The following is a 17721-nucleotide window of genomic DNA, read 5'->3' on the forward strand; positions in this document are numbered from 1 at the left end:
CTTGCGGGTTTACTGCAATGCAGAGTTCTTTCCACTCAACATGAAAGTATCCGATACGTCTACTGAGTTGCGCCAAAATCATCATACCGCACAATTTGTGCCGTCTTGTATAAAGATCTTTCCTACAGTAACGATAAAGTCCTCATTAATATTTCCTGATCTCTCCCAGCCAACGCCAGTCTGATAGATTTCTGCCCACCAGCAAAATACACCAAAAAACCCGACTGAAGTCCTTCCTACAACGCATTTCCCTCGTTATCTTCCCTACAGCAGTCTCTATGGTAAAAGGTTTACGAATAGAGATGAGCGAGTAGTGCCTTAGCCGAGTATCTCCCCGCGTGTCTCTTAAGATTCGGGGCCGGCGGGGGAGAGCGGGGAGGAACAGAGGGGAGATCTCTCTCCCTCTCTCCCCCCCGCTCCCCGCCGCAACTCACCTGTCACCCGCGCCGGCCCCCGAATCTTTAGAGACGAGCGGGGAGATACTCGGCTAAGGCACTACTCACTCGAGTAATGTGCCTTAGTGAGTATACTCGCTCATCTCTATTTACGAACCCTCGCCCGTCATTTCATGACCCCCCCAGTGTGGTACTCGTCGGCTGAAATGCTCTGTGCTGCTGTGAACATCCCCAGAACTACTATCAGCTCTGTGTTAACCCTTTGCAATCCAATTTTGGATTCAGGGTTTCCTAGGGGGCTTTCTCTTTCTGCCATTTTACAATGACACCACCTGCTGGCTATGGCCAGTACTGCGGTATGGGACATGCTGGAGAGGTGCCTGACAACTAAGCGGCCAGTAATATACAATAAGATAGCCTTCAAACAGAATGTCTTCAGACGTCAGACAGTGGATTGGAAAGGGTTAATACCGACTCTTAATCACACCAGGAAAAAATAGTCGCAGCCGGTTTACATCAATACATTTATTTACAATGAGTTGGAATTGGCAGCGGATGACTATGTACAGCGAGGGGAGGCGGCGCTTCTGTATAGCGGATGGCGAGCAGATATTTACATACTGGAATTATTTTACATAGGAAATTAACTTCTCTATACACGCGGCAATTGACATTCAGCATCCTGTACGTGACGCCCACCCTAGAGCTCATTTCTGTACGTCCGTGGTGGTGGTGGTGGGGGTGGGGATCGCAGGCACGTGGTCTGAATTCACATCTTGTGTCTTCCGTGTTGAACAAATTTCATTTTTTGACAAAATACTAGAAACCTTCACAACATTGAAATGACACGATGTAACGTTATATATGTACAGTTGTGCAAACTCTACTCTGTACAGAACACCTATAGGGAAGCTGATCTGAGTTGCACCCTCTGTTTTTCCCCCAAGACCAGCTGCTCCTCCCGTGTCCTGCTTATGTTGCTGGTTCTCACACTCTCCACCCTTCACTTACTACATTTTCTCTCTCCCTTGGTGTCAAAGTTGCAGTGTGGTGCAGCCTGGCCCAATGCTGTTAGGGGATCAGCCCAAAGTTAGCGTAACTCCTGCCACTTTAGCAATTGAAGGGCTTCCCTTAAGGCTGTATTTACCCGGCCGACAGCGAATCCTAACCAAGATCCTTGGGCGCCATTGAACAGAACGCGGGCGTTGCGTCTGTGTTTTGTGCGATATGCAGGACTGCACACATCTGCATGTACTATTCTCGTGTGTGACTCACATGAAAATAGGACACGCTGCGTTTTTTCTATCTCGGACTATCGCTCCGTGAAAAAAATTGCGCTTGTGTATAAACCCATTTAAATGAATGGATTCTTTTCACATGCGCGTTCTGGCTTTCTTGCAATCGGACAGAGCTCAGGCGTGATAATCGCCCGTGTGAATACAGCCTTACGCTTCGGACTTCCCTTCTGGGTCGGAGCCGGAATTTCGCTGATAGGATTTATATAAAAATATACGGACTGCCTTGCCGGTTGATGACCGATGGGTCATGTGTAGAGATGAGCGAGCACGCTCGGATAAGTCAGTTACTCGAGCGGGCCTCGCTCTTCTCGAGTAACTGCATTCCTGTCCGAGCGTGCTCGGGAGGAGGGGGGGGCGGGGGTAAAAGAGATCTCTCTCACTCTCCTCCCCCCCTCCCCCCCCCCCCCCTCGCTCATCTCTAGTCATGTGGGGATCAGTAGTGCTGATGGATTAATAACGTTCTGTATAACTTTTCCTATATGTTGACCTATACAGTAAATGTTTCCAGTTCTATAAAATGACGGCCTCTGATGTCGTTCGCTGACTTTAATGTCCGTTTTTCTGCAGTAATCAGGAAAGCCTGTTGAGTTTTCTCGTATCAATGTGCTTTAGGATATAATTAGTTTCATGGCGATACTGAAACGGCATTGAAATGAAACGTAGTTGTACAACAGACCTATGCCTGAAATTGCAACCACTAGGTGGCGACATAGTCCTTTCTGTTGCTGCACAGACGAGCATGGCTGCCTTCTTTATGTCTAAGTGTCAGTGCATAAATGGATATCTGGCTGGCTGGTACGACGTTACGCATCGCATTGGTCTTTGTGATACGATGGCGTCATTGCAAGTGACGAGAACCATCATGCACTGGTGCGATCTCTCGATGGCCCTCTCGCCTACCAGCAAAAACGGTCATAAAAGTGCTAGATTTCCTCCATCAGTCGTCTTTCCTTCGTTACTTTGGACGCGTTTCTTCCCTTTGTTCTCCAGTCCGTACCAGCAGCCTCTCTGTTATAACTCGCTGAAGCGCACGGACGGTTCCAGTTTGAGTGAGAGCGCGCTGAGAACTTTGTCAAACTTGTCGTATCTCTCGGCTTGACTTCCAGCGGCTCCCCGGCTGCCCCACAGCATCCGCATCTGGAATTCAGTGCTGGAGACCTCCAAGAGATCTGATCTGGGGTGGAAATCTGGGTAGTCAAAGAAGACACATAATTACAACTAATTATAACAGCCGCTTCCATACAAATCCCCACTACCGCGCCATTCTATTTATTCTCGGTGACCAATATGGCCGCCACTTCAGCGCCTACAGGAACCGTCACCCGATTTTCTTAGAAGGAAAATCCGTTATGCACTTATATGAAAGGGATATAATCAGCACACAATGCGCCATTTGCCATTCAGGAGTGAAAGAAAGCCGGGTGATGCCTGCTGTAAACGCGCCCATCCTGTTGTCTCACCTTGTAGCCTCATCTCGGCATTGGTGCGGTAGAGGCCCCCATGATGCGCCACCATCCTGGCAGCTTCTAGATGAGACATAACCACTTCTACTCCATTGTCGATGCTGTCCCAAGGGTCTCCGCCGTCCAGCAGGGGGGAGTCTCGCTCCAGGAGGGTGATGAGAGGGATGATATGAGGGAACGTCGTGTTGCTCAGCGGGAGACTCTCTGTACGGGAGACAATATAGATGTATACTGTATGATCATAGATGGGATGAGGGTGTTATAGGTTTCCTGTAGTATAAAAGCGACCTGAAAAACCAAGATGGCCGCCTAGCGCCTGACAACTTGCAGACTGTGTACTGCTAGCACTCTACGTGCTGCTCAAGTGAGCAATGCTGGCCAATCAGAGCAGAGTGCAGTGCCCTTGGCGCTCTTCTACACGGGCCGATAATCGTTCAGCGGAAATATGAACAACTATCATTCAGTGTAAAGGCACGCCCCGACTGAATGATGAATGAGAATTTGTTCGCTTCTCGCTCATCGTTCAGTTTCTGCATTCAGAAAACAAAACGCCGGATTGGCCGTGTAAACAGGCAGTCCATCTATGAACAACTGCCTGTTTACTGTGAATGGAGGCGAACGATTATCACTGGAGCGCCCAACAGGTTGTCCAATGTAAAAAGGCGCTTAGACTACCAGTACGCTGTGCATTGATTCCATTGATTATTCACCCAAGGGGTAACATTTATTTCAGGGCGGGGTCTCATATTTCGGCTCCAAGATGCATCCGAAAAAGCCCCAAGTCGGCACGACTTGCGAATAATTAACTGACTGTTTTAGGCGAACCGTGCCGCCATTAGCAATCAGTAATCGCTCATTTCATTTGCAAGCTGACCAGCATGACTGTGGGGCGTTTGCCCGCATTACGGTGCATGAGACCCTCCAAGGTGCCAACCCAAACCACTGAGAATATCAGACCATGTTCACATCCGTGCTGATCTGGCACAATATCCCAGACGAAATAACACAGTATACTTCCTATTCCATCTGGGAAAGTGCCGGAAGCCAGACGGACCGCATTATAGTCAACGGGGTCTATTGCGCTTGTATTTTTCGTGCGCCGTTTCTGGTATTTTCTGCTCCTATCATGAAGGCGAAAAATGGAAATGATACCAGAGATGTGAGCATAGCGTTGGGTGTTCACTAGAGAGATGAGCGAGTATACTCGCTAAGGGTAATTGCTCGAGCGAGCATTGCCTTTAGCGAGTATCTCCCCCGCTCGAGACGAAAGGTTCGGGTGCCGGCGCGGGGGAGCGGTGAGTAGCGACTGTCAGCAGGAGGGAGTGGGGGGGAGAGAGAGATCTCCCCTCCGTGTTCCGCCCCGCTCTCCCCCGCTCCGTGCCCGCCGCCGGCACCCGAACCTTCAGTCTCGAGCGGGCAGGTACTCGCTAAAGGCAATGCTCGCTCGAGCAATTGCCTTTAGCGAGTATACTTGCTCATCTATAGTGTTCACCTTATCGGACTCCTCTACCATCGCCCCAACTAGCTTCCCATGAACGTGTCCTTACGCCGGCGCCATCTGGTGGCGCACAGCGAGTCTTCGGGGCAGAGTGCACCAGCTTGGATAATTGGCCTCTGAATTAATTACCTTTTCCTTCATTCATACTTTTCAGGAACGGTTTCAGTTTCTTCTCGTACAATATGGCTCCCTCTGTGTGTCTCTGTCTCAAGGCGATCCACGTCTGTTCTAGTCTGGAGATCTGGGAAGTAGACGGAGGAGCAGTCAGACTCGGATACTCCGAGGGCGGAAGAGTCATTAATCTCATATCACATATCCTCATTAACGGAGCAGGCGGGGGACTCAATGACCCGATTATGGATGACCGACCTCCCCTGCGAGTTTACAAATGTGACATCAAGTGGGAATCACAATGTCATCTCTCACATCTGCCAGGAATACGGAAGTAGCTTCATGCGCTGCGAACGTCACATGTCCCTAATATCAGGTATAGATCGCGTGCCGCGGGTACAAATGGCGCAATAAAACAACATTCAACGGGGCTAATAGAAAGAGAAATAATTTGTGCGGTAGGTTGGTTGGCATTGCTGTGCCCTGATGCCCGCTACTTACCCAGGAGCCCCCAGTACTCCTGTCTGCTGCAGTAAACCTCTGCATTCCCCATAAATCTTAATGAGAGCATCTTTCCTTAAAGGGGATTTCAGGGACCTAAAAAAAGGTTATACGGCCTCAAAATAAAAAAAATGTAGTACTCCCCCCTATCCTGGTGGCTCCCTATCCAGCGCTGCACCCCAGAGCCGTACATTGTGCCCATGACCACTCAGCCATATAACAAGCTAGTAAGTGGCTGAGCGGGCACATGCACAATGAATGGCACACGATCGCCCGCCACTTCTTCTGGATTCTGTGCAGCGGGCACCAGGGTTGTAGTGCTGGATGGGGAGCCGCCGGGATAAGGGAAGCATTCAATTTTTCTTCATTTTTAGGGCCATATAAAGGTTTTTTTTGTCCTGGAAAACCTCTTTAAAACCTGCATTGGGCTGTCCCTCTGTTATTCCTCCTGGAAATGTCTAAATAAATGTACAACTAGATGTTCCCATTCCCCTTGTCAATAGTGTGTCCTTGGACAGTCCGACACCATCAAGACTGATCGGACGGTCCCGAGATGTGCCCAATGCATGCGGCTGGGATGTGGCAGCTGAAGACTCCAGCGAGCTGCGGATCACCAATGATAGTTACTGGCTCTTCATGGTTAGCAGCAACCAGAGACGTAACATGAAGCTCCTGGGCTCCAATGCAAAACCTGTAACGGGGCCCCCAACTATAATGCTTTATTCATAGTACTGGGCTCCCTATATGGAGAGGAGAGGCCTTATGGCCCCTAAGGCTCCTGAGCCCGGGTGCAACCGCATCCCCTGCATCCTCTATAGGTACGCTCCTGGCAGCAACGCAGTTTGCGTAAAATCACGTACATCTGTCGGAGGATCGCTGCTTCCCCGAAGTGATGAGAGACAGTTTTGATATAAAAACGCCTTACATCCACAGGGAAATCGCATTTTGACGTGCGCCATACTGGGTCGTGATTCACAGCCCGATCTCTTACTCGCCTGTATGAAGTTAGCGTAAAGGCCCATTTGCACGCAAAGACAATCTTTCAAACGATTGAAAGATTGACAGTTTTAGCGATCGTTTTGCATAAAGTGCTAATGGACACTAATGTCAATTAGCAATTTATCAGCTTCTTTTGCGTGTAAAAGGGCCTCCGGAAGCTGTTTCTCATTTGAACAAGTGAACAATGTCAGAGTTCGCTGTGCAGCCTGATTATACAGCAGATACATCGTCGGCTCGTTCAAACGAGAAATCGTTCAGTCGTTCACATCCGCTGTATAAGAGAAGACTGAACGATCGGTATTTAAACCGAAGGACAAGTGAACAAGCCGACAATGGATTTTAGTCCTACATAAAGTGAAGAACGAACTAGAGGTTCATCGTTAATCGTTCAGTCGTTGGCTGCGTTTCCACTGAACGATTAGCATTCACTTTCGCTCTTTGAACGATTTTTTTGAACGATAATTAAGGCCCTTTTACTAGAATCGTTCCGTGTAAAAGGGCCTTAAGGAAGACAACATACAACAGCAGCAAGTTGGAGGGGAAAGGTTTGCTGTACCTGCGCCAACTCCAAGGCGTTCATGACAGCTGCAAAGCTGTAGAGGTTCCCCAGCGTGCCCTTCAGCTCGGCTGCCAGCTGGATGGTCTTGTGCAGCAGCGCGGCCCGCTCCTCGGTGCTGCCCGTACAGCCCAAGATGTCCACAGCAATCATGATGGACATGGTGTGAAACCTGGGAAAAGCAAAGAAAAGTTAATGATTTCTTATGTAAATCCCAGAATACAGAGATGTTTGTGGCTAATGAGCCGCAGAGCCAGCAGCTCTAATCAGGCTCCAGCAGAGGCGCTGTTCCTATGGCCAGTGTGCACCGGCGGACAGTCCCAGAGGCGCCCCGGATGCAACACCCTCTTACAGTCTGTACGCAGCGCGCTTGAATAGAAGACCGTATCCACACGGCCGAAATTACATGTCCTGGTCTTCTGCGAGACTCGTACAGCAATGGGACATGCAGGGATTTGTCACGTTTGGACCATAGATCTGCGTGAACAGATACAATTCAGAACTCTCACGAAAATCTCAGCCGTGCGAATACTACGTCCGGGGTCACAGGGGTATATTTGCACGCGCATCAGTGTGTTTTGCTGTACTTTTTCTGCGTGCGTCAAAAAAATACGCACCGACTGATATGGATAATTATCCTAACGCGTTCCAAATGTGTTCTTTTTCCTGCGCAATTACGCAGCATTTCACGCATCCCCTTGCGTATTCTGCGTGCATTTGCACATCCCCATTGACTTCTATTGGGACTTTTGGTGCGTAAATGTGCAGGAAAATAGAGCATGCTGCACGACTGAAATGCGCTGGACACATATGCGCATGTAATCAATTGGGTTTCATTCTCTGCGTATTGCGCACACAAATACGCGTGTGCCACGCCGGTCTCAGAACGTCTTTACACGAGGGGCAACAAACCTGACATGTCCTGTAAACCCATGTACGAAGTCAAAAAACGAAGGCAGAACCGTCCCAAAAATCTGCCAACCTTCTACCTCCAGCTTTATTCATACGAGCGCATATACGACGATGTTTTCACGCCCAGCTGATATACGCGTCCATCTGAGGCATTGGTTTACACGGGCCAATATACGGCACGTAAAAACATTGCACTATAAAAAATGGAACATACACGACCGAAATATGCGCCTGCGATTATACAGGGGCTAAAAAGATAGTTCCGGTTCTATCTTTTGCCCGATATACGCTGGCAGCGGGTCCCATAGACTCCTGTGGGAGCTGAAAAAAAAAGAGAGGGAGAGGCAGTAGAGATGAGCGAGCGTACTCAGTAAGGACAGATACTCGACAGATACCTGCCTGCTTGCCCGCAAAGATTCGGGTGCCGGCGTGGGTGAGCGCTGTGTTGCGGGAGTGAGCAGGAGGGAGCGGGGGGGGGGGGGGGGGGGGGAGAGATCTCCCTCCCGTTCCCCGCAGTTCCCCGCCGGCACACGAATCTTTGTGGGCGAGCAGGCAAGTACTCGGTGAGGACGATGCTCGCTCGAGTATCTGTCCTTACCGAGCCCATCTCGGTAAGTTTAGTTGCGTCCAACGCTGCGCAAAACTTACAGGTGCCTCTATTTGGGCATTGGAAGTCATTCCGAGGATTTATGCCGAGAGAGGGATTTCTAGGGTGCGACACATTTTTCGCTAAAAACGTCACATCCAGCCGTATGAATGATTGAGAAAATGCTAATTAAGCACAGGACTTGATCGAGGAAAAATCGTCCATTCATGCGAATTTACGACGCGGACGTGTAAACGTAAAAACGCATACGCATACGTGTGAAAGAGCCCGCAGGCTGAACCAGATGGACTGACTGCACATGGCGCTACGAGATAAAGGGCCGCCCGTCAATGACTAGTAAGGGCCTGCCCGTCTACGGAGGAGCAGAATCTCTACCACAACGGTTTGTACAGTTCAGCGCGCCGCCGCTCACATCGCAGGCACATGCCATTCATTAACTCTGTTCTCTACGCACCTTTCCAGAAGGTCAAGTCGCAGCTGGCGGCCATGCGGCAGCGTCAAAAGCTCCATGCCTGAGCTGACTCCCATGATCCTCTGCATCTCCTTGGTAACACCAAGTATCCTGGCAACCTGGGAGCAACACGAAGATGGAGATTAATCTCTCTTAATTGCAAATAGATTGTCGCTTCATCTTGTGGGAGGGATTCCCGCAGGGGTCGGTGATAAACACGATAATAGCAATCATCAGTAGTATCAGCTGGAGACTAGAATGACATCACAGTGACATCATTGCCGTGGCCAAATATAATCCTCTGAGTCAACCGTAACCCTATCGTCACACAGAGTTTGGGGACGAGCGTCTGCACCAGTCCTATTATCCTGCAACGTGGATCCAGAAGAAGGGAACAACCTCCACAATGCAGGATTTTAGGTTCATTGATAATGAAACGACTTTGAATTACTTAGAGATGAGCGAGCATTGCCTTTAGCGAGTATCTCCCCCGCTCGAGACCAAAGGTTCGGTTGCCGGCGCGGGGGAGCCGTGAGTAGCGGCTGTCAGCAGGAGGGAGCAGGGGGGAGAGAGGGAGAGAGAGATCTCCCCTCCGTTCCGCCCCGCTCTCCCCCGCAGCTCCGTGCCCGCTGCCGGCACCCGAACCTGCAGTCTCAAGCGGGCAGGTACTCGCTAAAGGCAATGCTCGCTCGAGCAATTGCCTTTAGCGAGTATACTCGCTCATCTATAATCACCACTCTTAGAACTCCCATTTGATCAGCTGTAATCTGTTGAAGGAAACCCAGCAGGAAGTCACACGTTCCCCTGCAGTGCCTCCACAGGAGAAATAAAGTATTACACAGTGCTTATTAAAACTAATGGGCTGTGTGTAATGCATAGACATACAAGGTCCTCCAGCGTGAGAGGCGCTCTTTGTAGCTGCTCTTGGCCAATGAAGGAGGGTCCCGAATGGAAAACCCCCCATGCAGAAAAGCCTGTGATGGGTTCTCTGGAGGGACTTTTGAGTGAATGTAATGCAAGTGGATCTTGGCCAATTTCATAATCTGTTACCTTTAGCCTATGTACTTACATATTCCATGGTAGGGCCATCTAGGACCAGGGAATATATGAGTATATAGCTAAGCAGATTTACAATTCAGGGATCTTGGAAACTGACTGATGGCGTGTATGGGAGCCATAATAGCATTCATATTATTGGTTATTTCCCCACACTAGGATCGGACGACTATAAGTGGCGTTGACCCTTCAATACTTAGTTGCTATCAATGCTCCTTACCTCGCAGTCTGTTTTGGTGATATGCTTGGCAATGGTTTTGGCATCGACCTCCGAAAACAACTCCTTGACCTTCTTCAGGATGCACATCTCCAGGGGCTTGTTGTCTGCAGGAATCAGCATGGACTTAAATGCTGATGGGTTGAAAGAAGACTTGAATTCTATGCTTGGGATAGTAAAAGAAAGTCTGTCCTTGTCAGGGTCTTCCGCCACACGGTTGACGCCTGCCCTGACCCCTTCATCGACTTTTAACCTTTCCACATAGCTTTTGGTCGGTAGAGGTTTGCTGTGAGTGTCTTGTGTCGGGGAGGCCGGGCGCAGCTGGCAGTAATGTCCATTATCGGGGTCACTGTAACTGTTTATAGAGGGGGAGGGGGAGATCTGTGGGTAGCCATGACAGGGCGTGGAATGGGAGCTTTCAGCCATGTTTAATGTGGCCTTGTTAGTTGCTGGGTTTACGTAAGGCTCACTGGATCGTCTCAGCACTGGAGAACCCGGAGTCACATTTCCTACTGGAGGTCCCTGAGGCTTCACCCTGACAACTGAAGATATCAAATGGTTAACATACACGGACATTAGGATAAGCTTCCTTCACAATCCTTTACATTTCTAGAATGTACCCAAAAATTATATTAACCCCCTAATGGTCTTTTTTTTTTACTATTGTACATACCAGTACTATAAGCCGGGGATCCGGGCGTCTCAGCAATGGGGGACATTGGGGAGTGCAGGTCTTGGATTTGGTCCACGCTGACTGCACAGCTCCTGATGATATCTCTATGATGTGGGGAGGAATTGCTAGAAGAAGAAGTAATAAGATTATATAGTATACTATTAAAGGGGTTGTTGAGTTGTAAACTATTGATTGGTTATCCTTAGGATTGGCCATCAATAGTAGATCAGTAGAGGTCTGCCGCCCTGGACCTCGCTGATTAACAGTCATCTGGGCCAGTGCGTTTGAGCACTGAGCTGATTTCTGCAGGAAGCAGACAGCTCCGTTTCCACTGTAGTGGTCATGTTAGGTATTGCAGGCCAAGTTCCTATTGAAATTAATGAAACATAGGCTGCAATACCAAGGCTGGCCACTGCAGTAGGAACGGAGCTGTCTACTACTCATGACCTATCCTGCGGGAAACGCAATCTATAGTTTACAACTAGACACCCCCTTTAAAAGTCAGAATACAGTAAAAGCAAACATTGTATCGACCTTCCTAGTAGGACCATCAAAGGAAAATAGATGGTGAAAAAGCTATCATTTTTCAAAATCCACCCCTATTCCAAGACATCAAAATTTTGTGTCTCTGTTGCTCCAGGTTTCTGAAGAACCATGAAATCCTAAGCTACTTCCATAGAAAGTTGGTTTTAAGGAACAGGATGTTCTAGCCTGTGTTGTCTTCAATGACTATCTCACTGGTCACTGGATGAGTGTTCATACCTGTTTGGGCATCCATTGCTCTTGGTGATCTTGTCTGCAGTGAGACCATCAGTCATGGTGATACTTCTCCTCTTCATATGTCCCTTTTGGGGGCTCTGAGAACCTTGCCTGGTCGGCGAGAGCCCATAACTAGCTTCCAGGTATCGCAATGGAAATGTACGATTAATAGGACAATAGATGAGCGCACCACTCTGATCGGAGACTGCCCTTCGGCTGCCGACGTAGAGGCGCACCAGGGCTGGGATGTTGTCGTAGCTCTCCTGTTCGAAGAGATACTGTATACGGGTGTAACTGTCACTGGTTTTAACCATCACCTTGTCGATCTTGAAATGTAAAGGCTCATTCTTCCATCGACAGGTCAGTACATAATCACCCAGGCTGGTCAAGGAGTCTCTAATAAGAAAGTCCCCATTTCTCTGCACCAAGCTCTCCGACACCTGAGTCAATAGAAGAACATGTAAAGTTACTCACTCATCACTGTTTTTAGTAGGGGACAATGGCATAAGTTGAACGTCACATTACCTCTCGGGGTATGCGCCCATGGTACCAGGCATGGCTGCGCAAGTCTGAGCTGTTAAGTTTTAGCTCCTCCTCTAACTCCTTGTGCAATTTCTCTGGTGGAGTATCCAAGATGTACTTCTCCTTGGAGAACTGTTGGAAGACGAAGCACATTATAAAACTTGTATGAGTTCATCACATATTCAGGAAAGTGAGATCTGCAACATCTTACCCATCTTCAAAGAGCTCAATCTAGAATATACTTATAGCAGAAGATTCCAATTAGTCTTTGGTCCTCCTAACTAAACTGTAACCTTGGACTTTATTGATACAAAGCCTTCTAGATCAAACCATTGATTCTTCTCTATAGACTGTGAAATCGGCAGCTTCTGTATTAATGTGGACATGTGGTGTTAGGACTAATGTGGGCAGATGGAAAGAATGACTGGTGCCGTTCTTGCTTTTGGCACCAATGTATGGACATATTTCTCCATCATTGGACTATATTCACCATCTGACGAGAACTGGAAGGAACGGCTGCTGGGCAAAAACCTGGAAGAATCTGTCACTGCGTCTGATATCTTTATTCTTTGAGCCCTGCGCTAACTTATATTACATGACCCCCCCACACACTCTTCCAAAAGCAACCACGCAACCAGAAATACATATACAGGGTGTAGTCGTACAGCCGGACCCAGCACTATATGTCACTAGTGGTGTCCTATATTGAAATACCAGTAGCAATAGTGTACTTGAATATGAAGGATGTGCTACATAATGCATGGCGCATGGGAGCCCCGAAACACGGACCACTGGCTGCACACTGTGCGCACTCATCCCCATAGCAGTCATTGGGAGTGCACAACGTGCAGCCAGCGATCTAGCTGTATGGTCCGCACTGACTTTTGGGGGGTGACAGTGTTGGATTGGGGAAACGGGTAAGAAATACCTCCCCGGACTCCAAGGAACCTGCCATATGAGCACCATAACTTAATCTATGTTGCTCATACCTGATGACAGGTTCCCTTGAAGCACCCAACAGTCATGATCGTTCCTGTGCTCTCACCACCGAGTAGTCAGCAACCCCCAATAGCCCAGACTGCAGAACCCCCCGCCAGTGCGCTGCTACAACTTAACTAACGCTATCTTTTCTCCTTAGGGAGAGCACCTAGAAGGTGAGTGAGTGAGGAGATTGGTAAGGCCATTCCTGCTCCTCTGGGTAATATGCAAATAAGGGAGATGGAACAATACCTCTGCAGCGCCACCTATTGGAAGGCAGCACTGACTTGCAGGAATACTGCCTTCCAATAGGTGGCGCTGCAGAGGAATTGTTCCATCTCCCTTATTTGCAGCTTAACTAAGAAATGGATTTCAGAAGGACACTTGAGTATTCATTATAACACGAAGCTCCTTAACCTGCACCAGGGACCTGTCCATTACGTGCCAATTATAATATGGGTGCCTTTCTGTGCCAGAGGGGGCTTTGGTATCCCCCTAGGGTAGGACTGCTACCTCTGCACCCCTATAGCTATACCCTGTGTATATGAGGTAGTGACATCGGTCTCCGTTCCCCCACACCTAGGTGACAAACTCTTGGCGGATAGTAGTATAAAGCGGATTACGTCTGCTCCCCTGACAACTAGCAACATTTAGCATTGTGTGACATCACCGACACTGCCCGATGACATCGCTAATCTTCACCCAAAGACCTGAACGTTAACCCCTGGATTGCTCCAAAGCAGATGACAGCACCGACCGTGAGTAATTCATCACCTATGGCTCCTACTTACAGAAGAGCTACGTGACCCCCGTTTAACAGGATCAGCATAAACCATTTAATTCTGGCTGGTAATTCCCTTTCGCATATGGAGGCGACAGATCTGACTATTAGTGAGCATTGCAGAAAGAGAATTAAGGTATTTATTCTTTATCAGTCCAGGTGGCGGTTTCTTGTCTCTGCTTTTCTCTGCCGTAGCCCACGCCAGCGCGAGATAATCCCCCTCCGCAGAAAATCGTATCAAAGCTGGTCTGGCTCCTTGAATAATACAGACGGTTTAGAGGCATCGTCTGCATTGTAATGAGCTTTTGTGGCCACGGGAACACCTGAGCCGATCACCCATGCACGGCCCCTCCGCCTCCCACACGGGAAGAGCAATGATGTAATGCCCTGAGTCAGCTGGATCCCCACGGCCGCCTTATTGCGTTCTCCAATACAGATAGGGCTCATTAACACGGGTGTATTTTCTGAACGTATCATGTCCATATTTGTAACGGACGTTCTACAGACAGCATAAAACACCATTGATTTGCATGGGAGTATTCAAACGTGGATTTTTTTATGCGTGTAAAAAAAATTTAAAAATGCATATTTTCCTATTTTTGTCCATATTTACGGACCAAAATCACCCCTTAAAGTCAATGAGATTGCATAAATACACAGCAAATATGCAGCTGCATGCATATTTACTGCATTTTACATACATGCTGCCAGCAGATAGTGGGAGGTTTTCGCGCTTGTGAAAAAAAAGCAGTAAATCTGGATGCAATACGGATGTAAAAAACATGCACACGCATCAAAAACACATGCAACACGCATCAAAAACACATGCAACGATAACAGTGCGTTCTTCACAGACTGGAATTGCATATACCGGTTGTGAATGAGCCCTTGGATTGTAAGGGCCTTTTACACGTCCGTTAAATGGTTAGATTCTTGCATCCAGCGGGAATCTGAATGCATCGATTGAACGGCGAACCAGAATTTATCCGCTTCTCGTTCTTCGTTCAGTTTCTACATGCAGAAAACAGAACGACGGATCGGCTTGTGTGAACAGGCAGTCGTTCACGTATGAACAACTGCCTGTTTACTGTCAATGGAGACGGGTGGGTGAACGATCCCCGGCCGCTCCGCCTCCATTCACTAGCGATGATCGTTCCTGTGTGAAAGCACAAGGTTGATCATCGCTGGCGCCCAACAAGTCGTCCCGCGTAAAATGGTCCCTAAGCTCTTTGGTGTAAATATACCCTCAATATCAAGATCAGTGATTGACTTTGTGCCCCACGTAACTCGTAGACTAAACGCATCATTACAGCTCTCACATGGATGCCACCCAATGATCCTGGGGTCTGCAGTGGACATTGACATTGATGCTTCCTTGACTCCCATATCACTACATAACAAGCCAAATTCACCATTCAGACCTCCATTTAAGTTGCTCGTATGCCATCAACAATTGTTCAGCTGACAGCGGTTTCCTCCCGTGGCCCCATACACATGAATGTTTGGCTCGGGAGACCAGTCGTGGGTTTAGGTAGTTCAGCCTCAGGCCTGGCGGCTTATCTCCTCGGTTTTCCCTGACATCATCTGTTAGGGAAAAGTTGAGCGGCTCCAATACACATTAGAGAGACGTCTGGCGGGTTCGGGTTATCAACTTTATAATGCGTAGGGAGGCCATTAACCCTTTGCAATCCAATTTTGGATTCAGGGTTTCCTAGGGGGTTTTCTCTTTCTGCCATTATACAATGGCGCCATCTGCTGGCTAGAGCCAGTACTGCGGTATTGGACATGCCGGAGAGGCCCCCCGACAACAGAGCGGCCAATAATATACAGTAAGATTACCCTGCCGGACGTCTTCCGACATCGGAGCTGTACAGCCTTCAATCAAAATGTCTTCAGACGTCAGACAGTGGATTGGAAAGGGTTAAAAGGTGACCGTCCAATATATTATTTGGGGTTCTGACTCCTGTCTGTGCCGTCGGCAGTATTTACAGTCCTATTATTTGGCGTCTTGGGAGATTGGTATAAAAAGTCACAGTTTAATACTGACTGGAGATCACTTAGATGTAACATATTCACAGCTACTGAGCCCAGTGGGAAATTAAGGAAACTGTAACAACTCTTTCCCGCCCATCGTCAGATTAATTAACATAAATCCAAGGATCTCTACCCGGCAGCTGATCAGGTCATGTGATTTATGCCGATGCGCCCCCTCCTTGCCATATTAATTGCAATGCATGTAATATTTCCACCCAAACACGTAAGAAGTCCTTTCAAACCCAAGGGGGCTGCAAATACTATCTGCATGGCGAGGATTACGGGGGCATAAATCTTCAGAGGCCACTCATGGCACAGGATTTATGGTAGCATCTTACTCCATACGCATAGCGTATTTGGAGATCCTTTGGTCCTTGTCTTGTAGGAGACCTCTCAGGGTTCAAAGGGGGCTGCAAATACCATTGCAGTGCCAGGACTATGGGGGCAATGCTGCCATAAATCTATTGATTTAAGAAACCTGTCTCACAAGATTTAGGCCGGTGTTTTCCTCCATATTTGCAGCCGTCATTAGAGGTCTTCTTATCAGACATGGAGCAGAAGGGCTTTGACTATTATGTACAATGCCAGGTGTATGGGGTAAAGCTTGGTATGAGTTTTGGTAAGGGTTGCTTCGGGTTTTAGACATAGTACTAGTATTGCTTAGGCCCTTTATAGGTTCAAAGGCAAGGGTGTATTACCATAGACGGAGACCATGCAACTGTTATGGGGCTCTTGGACAGAGGGGGCCCAGCTCCAATTGCACCATCACTTTTGCTACCGGGTAGCAGGAACGTATTCAAGACCTTCCTCCACTGTATTCCTAGCAAATAAGGAAGTTTAAAATTGGGGATTTTAAGGTTAGCTGTGAAAGACAGTTGTGTCTGCGAGTTCATGTGTTGTCCAATCAATGGTGAGGCAGGTCATTGACTTGTATTTGGAGGTCCTGGTTCTCGGCCATGATCTGGACAGAAATAGGACGTGTAATGAGTTTGTTCATTTGGACCATCTGTCCATGTGCAAAAAAAAGTCAATGCTGTTTTGCTGGACACATCCTACGCCTCCCTGAGACAAGAATGGCAAGAATCGCCAACTCATGGCATCCACGAAATGTAAGTGTTTGGAGGAGAAGGCAAAATAGAGGACTAGCGTACTGTTGATCCTTCATGGGATTATGCCGAAACTGCTGCCTTTGATCACTAACGATGGCATTCTTTTGTCACCCGAAGCATTGAAAGGCGTGGGGAGCCTCCGTAAGTGAGTACAGCCTCATAAACTATAATGAGGCTGAGAGTGTTGTCTGCGGATTAACATAGACATCACATGGCCCCAAATATACAGAGGCCTCTAGGACCTGGAATGGGAAACAAAACACCAGACCCCACTATCCTGGGTGGCAAAATCGGACTTCATAATGGGGGACCCGTTTACATTTTTGCTATGGGACCCCATTTCTTTCGCATATAAAATAAGTGCAATGTCGGGACTAAAGGGAGAAAATGCTGCCCTAAATCTTGTGAGACAGATTGCTTGCATCAAAAGATGCATTTTGGTCTTGCACATCCCATTTGCTGCCTCCTTGCACCTCCGTCTCATCAGACGAGCCTTCTCTCTCCATTAGACAACCTTTGCACAATTATCCCGCAGTTCTGTCCATGCCGTGAACAAGGGGGCTGCTCTAATTACTGGTGGGGACATTCAGCCTAAATATTCCCTGGAGAGGCCAAGGCTTAAGTAGATGCCGTTGCCATGTCAACCCACCCCTGTCAAGACTGCGGCTTCTTTCTCCGTGCGGTCTGACAACTTCCTTCTGACTGGATCTGTCTCCTGCCACAAGCCCTCGCCATCCCTCCATTGATTTTACTACTACACGGAAAAGGGAGGGGGCGTCTGCGCTGATCACGCTTCCAAGG

At 48.3% G+C, this 17721-nt stretch overlaps 1 protein-coding gene across 4 annotated transcripts in view; it reads right to left on the reverse strand.

The window, feature by feature from the left end:
* Positions 1–2102: 2102 nt before the first annotated feature.
* SH2D3C (SH2 domain containing 3C) overlaps positions 2103–17721 on the reverse strand; it is a 78247-nt gene continuing 62628 nt past the window's right edge. For all 4 annotated transcript variants that reach the window (XM_066580569.1, XM_066580568.1, XM_066580570.1 and 1 more), the window contains 9 exons: positions 12022–12150; positions 11500–11936; positions 10738–10862; positions 10068–10606; positions 8795–8910; positions 6822–6993; positions 4784–4895; positions 3154–3360; positions 2103–2880 (listed from right to left, as the gene is read on the reverse strand). In XM_066580569.1, the coding sequence (XP_066436666.1) occupies positions 2705–2880; positions 3154–3360; positions 4784–4895; positions 6822–6993; positions 8795–8910; positions 10068–10606; positions 10738–10862; positions 11500–11936; positions 12022–12150 (2013 nt within the window). In that variant the 3' untranslated portion in view covers positions 2103–2704. The remainder of the gene's footprint in view (positions 2881–3153; positions 3361–4783; positions 4896–6821; positions 6994–8794; positions 8911–10067; positions 10607–10737; positions 10863–11499; positions 11937–12021; positions 12151–17721) is intronic.

Source organism: Eleutherodactylus coqui, chromosome 10 (assembly GCF_035609145.1).
Source record: "Eleutherodactylus coqui strain aEleCoq1 chromosome 10, aEleCoq1.hap1, whole genome shotgun sequence".
Lineage (NCBI taxonomy): Eukaryota > Metazoa > Chordata > Amphibia > Anura > Eleutherodactylidae > Eleutherodactylus > Eleutherodactylus coqui.